This window comes from Grammomys surdaster, unplaced genomic scaffold, assembly GCF_004785775.1.
Source record: "Grammomys surdaster isolate TR1022 unplaced genomic scaffold, NIH_TR_1.0 239, whole genome shotgun sequence".
In the NCBI taxonomy this organism is placed as follows: Eukaryota; Metazoa; Chordata; class Mammalia; order Rodentia; family Muridae; genus Grammomys; species Grammomys surdaster.
Genome location: NW_021604684.1, coordinates 10,488,735 through 10,497,611, shown reverse-complemented (window position 1 = coordinate 10,497,611; position 8,877 = coordinate 10,488,735). Strand labels below are relative to the sequence as shown.

At 48.9% G+C, this 8,877-nt stretch overlaps 1 protein-coding gene across 7 annotated transcripts in view; it reads right to left on the bottom strand.

The window, feature by feature from the left end:
• Ndst1 (N-deacetylase and N-sulfotransferase 1) overlaps nucleotides 1-8,877 on the bottom strand; it is a 61,422-nt gene that overhangs the window by 7,790 nt on the left and 44,755 nt on the right. For all 7 annotated transcript variants that reach the window (XM_028774308.1, XM_028774309.1, XM_028774306.1 and 4 more), the window contains 5 exons: nucleotides 7,630-7,758; nucleotides 6,773-6,955; nucleotides 5,678-5,774; nucleotides 4,261-4,384; nucleotides 2,459-2,633 (listed from right to left, as the gene is read on the bottom strand). In XM_028774308.1, coding sequence (XP_028630141.1) covers nucleotides 2,459-2,633; nucleotides 4,261-4,384; nucleotides 5,678-5,774; nucleotides 6,773-6,955; nucleotides 7,630-7,758 — 708 coding nt within the window. The remainder of the gene's footprint in view (nucleotides 1-2,458; nucleotides 2,634-4,260; nucleotides 4,385-5,677; nucleotides 5,775-6,772; nucleotides 6,956-7,629; nucleotides 7,759-8,877) is intronic.

The window sequence follows — 8,877 nt, the reverse complement described above, 5'->3', positions numbered from 1 at the left end:
CTCTCTCTCTCTCTCTCTCTCTCTCTCTCTCTCTCTCTCTCTCTCTCAGACAGTCTCACATAGTCCATGCTGGCCTCAAATTAATTTACTGTGTATATATGTGTATATATTTGAGGATGGTCACTTCTGGTTCAATGCAAAAATTACAGGCATGTGTCCCCACATCTAGTTTTGTGCAGTGAGAGATCACACCCAGAGCCTTGTGCATCTAGGCAAACATTCTACCAACTGAGCCCCAACCCCAGCCCTCATATTTCCTTCTTGCAACAATTTACTAAAACCTGAATAACAAGAAAACCTCTATAAAATGGAAAACTAGAGTCAGTTGCTACATACAGAGAGCATCTATTGATAAATAAATATAATTCCCAAATACCAGCTACAAGAAAATACTAGATCCAAGCCCTGCATTGAAAGGGCCCTGTCCTTGCTGAAAGAGTGCTGCCTCATAGAAAGGACAAGAAAATCCTTGATAGACATTGGATGGAATGACAGATTCACCGAAGGGGAAATTCCAGGTTGACCAACCTGTAATGCTGTAAGCCATCAACCAGCAGATCTCAAAGGTCAGGGGTCAGAGGCCAAAAACTTGTCCATGCTAACTGATCCTGCTCATCACTGAGGATCATACACAGCTCAGGGCAAGGCAGGCTGGGTAATAATGTATATAAATATTGTAATAATAACCTCTGTTATTCCTGACCAGCTCCCTTCCTCTCCTCCCAGAATGGAGCAGCCTTTCTCCTGATAACACCTACTCCCCTGATCACAGACAGGAAAGAGAATAAGGCCATCTGTGATGGTGAATCTTGGTTGTCAACTTGATATAATCTATAATCAACTAACACCTAAGGCACAGGGATAACCAAGGGATCTTTGTGATGAGGTCATCTGAAGTGGAAAGACCCACCCACCACAATGTGCACAGGGTCTCCTGGTGGATAGAAAGAAGGGGAGGCTTCTGCATGTCTGTCTTAACTCTCACTGGCATGTTTACCTACTGTTACTATTGCTGTGGTCCTTCCCATATATCAGAATTCAACTTTTTCCAGCTTCCAAATGTCAAGTGAAGACCAGCAGCTCTCCATGAATCTGTCAGGCCTTCAGTGACAGACTGGGATTGCTGAGTTCTCAGCCCCTCCAGTGTGAAACAGTCACTACTAGACTACGCAGACTAGACTCTTCTGACTCTAAGCCAATCCAATAGATTCTGTTCCTTTAGAGAACTCTACTACACTACCACATGAAACCTATGTAATGTAAAGGACACACACACACACACACACCCTTGTCTGCTTTCTAGAAAACTGTTGTGGAGTTCAAGGGAGGAAGTTGTTTTGTCTTTGGTACCAGACCCCACTGACTGGACCCACAGAGCTCCCTTAATCCCTACACGTTCCCACATGAGCAGCCCTCTAGCAGCCTGCCTTGCTGGAGCAGGTGAACACACAGAGGAAAGAGAAGCTTCCTGCTGCACTCTGGCGTTCCCATAAAGACAAAGACGCCAGGAAAGGCAAGACAACATATAAACCAGCATCCTGGAGAACGAGAAAAAAAAGGGCTCCTTACCACCACAGCTAAGAATGGGAGTTCTGAGGGACCAGGAGAGAAGAGAAGAGCCTTGTACACTACAGAGGATTCACAAGACCCCAGGAAGCAGCCACTACAGCATTAGGTGAGAAGATTCAGAAGGTGGCAGAGTGGCTAGGAGGGAAAAAAACCTCTGCAGCCAGGACAGTGCGTACTTCCCCGGTAACTATAGGCTGAGGTCCAGGTGTTCCACAGCATGAAGGTCAGACCCAGTGTGGTGGCTTGATGCAGATGGCCAGGAAGCAGCCTCAGGCACCAAGGCCACTCAATCACAGTGCCTGGCAGTATGGCATACTCCCAAGAAAGAGTGAGAAGACAGAAGGGGGAAACCCCCTTCTAGCCCCATGCCAGGATGAGAAGTGTCCCCGTGAGCCCAGTGTTGTGTACACAGAAGTCAAGCCAGGCAGAGATTCAGGAAGCTCTGGAGCACACACACGAGGAATGGCAACCAGAAGGCTTCTGTCTGGACCTCATACTATAGGCTAAGTGGGAGCTGCCTTCTTAGATCTCCCTCGGAGGGATTCATCCCGCCCTGAGTCCCCACTCCAAGCTACCCATCATGGGTAGGAAACCACAACAAGCATAAACTAGATGGCTGCTTTTGGAATCTACGTCTACTCACCCTCTGCTCTTATGGCTATCGGAGTCCAAGGCAGGACGCATGTGAAGCCTGGAGAGGGCAGGTAGATCGACGGTGGCTGACAGTCAACATCAATCTGCCTGTCACCACTACCAGGCCAGAAGCACCACAGAGGCAAGACCACTCTCACCCATCACACCCCAGGCAATGTGCCCAGGGCCCATCCCAGTGCTCCTTGCTCAGTGTTGCTTGAGTAAACGTACAGAGCCTCAGCCCCAGTCCACTCACCTGGTACCAAGAGTAAGCCCGGTCGGCCGGATCGATGAGGATGGTCAGGATCTTGGCCTTGGGCAACAGGGCAGCTGCCCGCCGTGGTGCCACTTCTGAATCAAAGTAGTTGGCACTTTTCTCAAAGTAGAAGTCAGAGGTGGTGTTGGAGGGAATAGGGAAGAACTCCATGTACCTGCAGGAAGCCCAGAGACGGGGCTCAAGACCAACGTCTCATAAGCCAGAGGCCTCAGGAATACAGTGTGACAGGGTGACCGTCACTGTAGGTGGACTTTCCTCAAAAATCAAGCAAGGCATGCTACACTGCCCCAGCCAGCAAGGACTTAGCTCTGAAGGGGATTCTGGGAGGAACTGCCACTTGGCAGTCTCCTATTCCAAACTGGCTTCCTTTCAGTGGGTGTCATGGAGTCGAAAGTCTGGAGATTCGAAAGTGTGAGATATGGGCTACAGGAGAGAGGACTCTGCGGCTCCACAGACGACCTGCTGGCCCTGACTTCTCTGTCTCTTGGGACGAGCTAGGCTCAGAGTGACTCCCATCCAGGAAGGACAAGTCCAGGAAGAGGGATGTCCTCCACTTCTGGGCTTATGACAGTATTTCCCAGTCACCTTCTGCCACACAGAGCGCTCATTCTGGACTGCTGTGGATGAGCCTAACTTTCCATCTAATGCCCCAACTCCCACCCAAACAGTACAGATCATCTTAGTAATACCCAAAAGGAAGCAAAGCACACCCTAATTAAAACATACATACTTCTTCTGTGGTCCCAAGGACCTTTAAACAGACTCCCTAGGACCTACCAGACCTTCATGCCTCATCCCAGACCTACCTACAAAACCAAAGCCTTGGGAATGAGGTCAAGAAGTCAGCCTCTCTTATTTTAGACTGACTTTCTTCATCTGTAATACCAGACCCAAGAAAGCTCATAAAACAGAAGACTCGTTTCCTAAGCTTGGAGTGTGCTGTAACAATACCCAACTCCTTAACCTTCCTGGCAGCAGCACCCCCACGGCTGCCTACTACCTCCATCTGAGTGTGCACTGGGTACCCTGCAGCTCAGGCAGAAGGGAGGTGTATTGCTGCAAGGACAGTTTATCCACATTTCCTCTCTTTAAACACACTGGCTTGCACTAACACATCTGGCCACAAGGCTTTAGGTAGAAGGACACACTTGTTAAAAATATAGACTGAAGGATGGATAAACATGGACATATGATATGGCAAATGAAAGGAAATAATGTGGAAAAAATAGCAAAAGGCAAACACAGGCCCATAATCCCTGCACCCTGGGAGGCCATTAATTAATACTGCACCACGGTGGAGCATGTCCTCACAGGGCTTATAAAGGCAAGGACAGGGAAAACCTCCTGCACAGTGCCCTCTTTGGAAGTTCTGATGGGAAGTAGGATTCTACCGTGCCCAGAAAATCCTAGAAGCTCACAAGGACTTCTCTCCCTGCAGCTGGCCACACAGAAACGGGCAGTAAGTACACCTGGATTTTCACCCTACTGCCACCAGCTGACTTGTCACAGGGGTGTAACCCTTACTCCTTGAGGACTCTGTGGCAGCCAGGGAGGGGCTAGCAGCTAGCTCTTACCTTGGGCAAAGGGCCTCCTCATCCGGTGCTCTGTTTGTCATGACACTGTTGCACCATGACTCAACGGTCACTGTGCCTTGTCCCTGTTTACAGGAATTTCAGCTGAGTGTGAGCAAGCCCCAGCTGCTTCCTGCTGTGGCCACAGTGGTCACTCCAGCTAGCTCCATGATGGCCTCCCTGTCCGGCTGGGGACAGAAAGCCACTTACCAGTCGATGCCTTTGTGATAGTTGTGGCCATTAAAAAACTGGATCTCCTCAAAGGTCTCAGAGCTGGGGTAGTTGCTGCTGAGGTCTGGGTGCATGCCCAGGAACAAGTAGAGGGCTGTGGTGCCTATGAGAGGAGAGAGCAGCTGAGACCCCAGCCCGACCCCAACAACAAGACAAGAACAGGTTCTAGACCTGTCTTCCAGATTCGCTGAGAGGGCCTGGGAAAACCCCTTCCTGTTTGGAGTCTTAGTTCTCCCATGAGTGTAATAAAGGACGCCCTAGGTGCAGGCTGTGAGGTCTACACACAGTCATGTCCTAACCTTCCAGATACCATTAATCTATTATAGCATTCTTCACCACCAAACAAGAACTTGAACTCAGAGTCTTTCTCGCCACTACACTCCAAGCCCAGTTAATTGTTGTCCCCTCAGAGTCTCAGAACTAGGTGCTTCCTGCTGGTCTTTTCTAGCTCTGAGTTTCTGTCCACATGGAACCTTGGAACAGCCCAGGGGCGAGAAGCACCAACCCTCCAGGTCTGTCCATGGGAAGCTCTTGTTCTCTTTGCTTTATTGCTGCTTTCGTTTGCTGGCTTTGCTTTTTGACAGGGTCCTGTTATGTAACTCAGGCTACTTCAAACTCACGGTCCTCCTGCCTCAGCTTTCTGAGTGCTAGAGTTTACATGCCTGTGACACCATGCCCATCCAACATCAAAATCTCCAGAAGCCAGGAAGCTCAGGTCTGCTATCCCTTCTTACTGGTGCCTCCCTGTCATGGTCCCTTCCTCCTCTGTGAGAGGACCTTTCTTCACTCTCTGGGTGTCTGCATAGCCAGCACACCTGGAGAGACTGACGCTTGGTGGTGATCACTATAAGCTTCAGGGTCATAGAAGTCAGGTCTTAAGAGCTGGAACCAACACTTCCCAACTATGTTACAGAAAGCCTCTTAACTTCTGCCAGCCTCTGCTCTTGTCTATAAAAAAAGGAATACCTATCTATCTTTACAGAACTGAGTGGACAGCAAATGCTTAGCATGCTCGTCTGTCAGTGCTTCTTTCTGACAGACATGACTAATTGATCACAGTCCACTTTACACTGACCCAGTTTTGTCTGGCACTGATCAAATTTTCGGAGTAGGTGATCTAGGGATCCTTCCTAGCTTGTCTCAGAGACTCCTAAGAGGGCATAGAGGGTGTTCTCTGAGGCTGCAGTTCAAAATAAGCAGCCACGTCTCCTCTGTTTTCCACCCCCACAGAGACAGACAATTCATATTCGTCCCCACATTGCTTTCATTTCTAGTAAGAGGAAACAGAATATTTAAGATTGAGACCTAAGCAAGACTTCCAGAAGCAAGGTCTCCAGAATTCTGTGGCTGAGATAACAGGAAGTGGGGGAAGCTGGGTCAAGGGTCGGAGACCTGCCTGTTTTCTGGGGGCCAATGATGAGAAGCTTTGGGAAGCGGTCACATGTCTTCTCCTTAGACCAGATGTCTTTGTGGCGTTTGTCCTCACAGGGATCCTAAAACAGCAATGGAAAGAATGTGAGGGAGGCCTAAGGTCCGTGAATGAACCCCTCCACATGTGGGCGTATCTGTTTGTTTTAAATCAGGGTCTCATTATATAAACCTGGCTGACCTAGAAGTCACTCTGCAGACCAGCCTGGACTCAGACTCAAAGATCTACCTGACTCTGCCTCCAAATGCTGATATTAAGGTGTGCATGACCACACCCCACAGTTACATGACTCTTACCTACTCTGTGTTCAGACCACATCCTCACCTCCAGACACCACTCTGTGACAGATAGGAACCATTTCTGGTTAATGTGATAATTCCAGTGAGGCTGGCAAATGGCCAGCTATGTTCTCACCACTAACAGGAACTCATAAGGACTTGTTGACTTTAACTGTGTAAGCTATGCCTGAACCCAGGGTTCAGCAAACTTGCCCTGTGGAGCAGGATAAACCTCCTGGGAAGTGTTTAGTAAACATGGTAGGCGTACAGTACTCTTCTGGTCTCTGCTGCACTGACACAAAGATGGCAGAGACAGACACACAAAGCGTGACTGGATGCCAACAAAACCTTCGTTACAGAGACAGACCACAAGCCAGGCCCAGGAGTAAGTGTGTGGATCCCAGGCCTGAATTTAGCTTCTGCTTTCAGTTTTTAGTAGTCCTGGTATAGATTTTCCCAAGGACTGTCCCAAACCTTCCCTCAGCCCCTCTACCAGCTGCAGAAGAAGGCATGGGTGGCCACTTGGCGAGCAGACACTCTCTACACTGTGTCTACATGAGTCTCTCCCCAGTTCTTTAAGGCTCTTCTAAGGTTGTGTATGAGTGCAGGCATACACGTTTACGGGTGGGGCGGGGGCATATACAGCATGTGCATACACTACACCCATGTGTGACCACACTCCTGAGGGAGTATGAAGTGTGACAGTTGAGCCTTGAGCCCATGCCTGGAGTACATGCCTCAGAAGGCATGTTGTGGTAGTGAGGCACCTTTCTGCTCTGCCCACCTGCCAAAGCGGGTCCTTCTCCTCAGAAAAGATCTGGAAGTACTTCTGGGCCAGCTGCACAGGAGGCAGTGTCTGCAGCCTCAGGTTGGTCCAAGAGTGCAGGAAGCGCACCAGGTGCTTGAAGGTGTATAGTCCCAGGCGGTCGTTTCCATAGTTGGATAAGTGCGTCATGAAGATGCTGATCTGTTCCAGGGAAGGGGGTAGGGGGGATGGGCAGGGTCAGCTTCTAGGACACCCTTACCCACACCTGTTACTGGCCACTGATACCCACAGCAAGGTATACTGTGACTATCAACAAACCGTGGGACCTTGGGCTGTGTTCAGCCAAGGAAAACCCAGGTCTAACAGACTGCTAACATTACAGGCCTAGGGTACGAAGCTGGCCTGGGGCAAGAGCTATTAGTGTTGTCTTATGAACCATGACGGGGTGTACACAGACTCTGAGAGGTACGTAGCTCATAAGGCTGGAGGATAATACACACATGGCTTACTTCATACTGTTAGAGTAAGAAAACTTGGTTCCACCTTATAAGCAGAAAAGAGAGACCAAAAGTTTCAGGTGAAATGTGTATGACGTGCATGTACATGTGTGTATGTGCATGTACATGTGTGTATGTGCATGCATATAAACACACAAAGAATCAAAAGGAAACATGAGCAGAAAGTGTCAACATTTCTATAAGAATTCACAATTACCAAAGAGGAATACCAATGCTTTCTTTGTCTGTGTCACACAGCAGAGGACACCAGTACCACAAGTAGACAGTGGGCCTCCTGGTTTCCAGGTCCCCGTGCCAGCCTTTTAGCTTACAGTCAGTGGCCCTCCTCCTACCAGTCCTGGGCTGTGGAGCACTCACAGGATTGAGGAGCACAGTGAGGAAGAGCTCGCCCCCATTGATGATCTTGTCCAGCTCACTGGAGCCTCCCGGGTACTCGTTGTAGAAGATGGTATGTGTAAAGAGGCCACAGGTCTGCCGAGGGAGGACCTGAGAGGAAGCAGGAGACAGGTCATGGTATCTCCAGCCATGGTCAACAAAGGAAGGCTGCTTCTCAGGAGAAGGGCTGGGGCCTCCTGGGGAAGATGCTCTCCTAAAAGGCCACACAGCCCACACTCCTGAGGGTCCTTCATCCCAAGGGCTCTGCAGCCTGCAGTGCTGCCCAGGTGAACCACCGTCTTTGCCTTATACTTAGCTGCTATTCTCTATACAAAATAAACAGGCCCAAAAGTAGCATGGAAGTTTCTAGAAACTTGGATTACTTGCAGTGAGGGTCTTTGACCCGCTAACACAGCACTGCAGGCAATGTCAGAGCCTCAGCTACTCATACTAACAGTTAGGAACTCATGCAAACCTCATGCTGTCTGTCTTTCTTCCAGAAGCCACGCTCTAAGAACAGGACATGAGCATGTCTCGTAACTATCTCATGCCCAAAGTTAACATGAATTATAACCAGCCTGGGCTATGAGACCCTGCCTTAAAATAAAAAATAAAGGGATTGGAGAAAGGGCTTAGCAGTTAAGAGCACTGACTGTATTTCCAGAGGTCTTGAGTTCAATTCCCAGCAACCACATGGTGACTCGCAATCATCTGTAATGGGATTTGATGCCCTCTTCTGGTGTGTCCGAAGACAGCTACAGTGTACTCATATACATAAAATAAATAATTCTTAAAAAAAATGAAATAAATAAATAAAAATTTAAAAAGGAGGTGGAGGTAGCAAGAAGCCTCAGCAGGCCAGGGTGCTGGTCACCAAGCCTCATGACCTCAGTTCTATCCCTCTGGTAGAGGGAGAGAAGTGACTCCTACAAGCTGTCCTTGGATGTACACACACACACACACACACACACACACACACGCACGCACGCACACATGAATAGCATAAAAAATAAATAAATATAAAGGAAAATAAAAGCCAAGTTGCAGGTACTACAGAAGGTAAGTAGGTTGATGGATGGGTGGGTGGATGAACAGACAGAAAAGTGCAAGTCCTGCCTTCCTACACCTTCTCAGCTGGCATCAATGCATCCTTCTAGTGCCTCAAGCCATGAAGCCAAGTCACCTTGGACCTGTCTCTCCTTTTTTCCCAGACACTACAACCCTACCTTC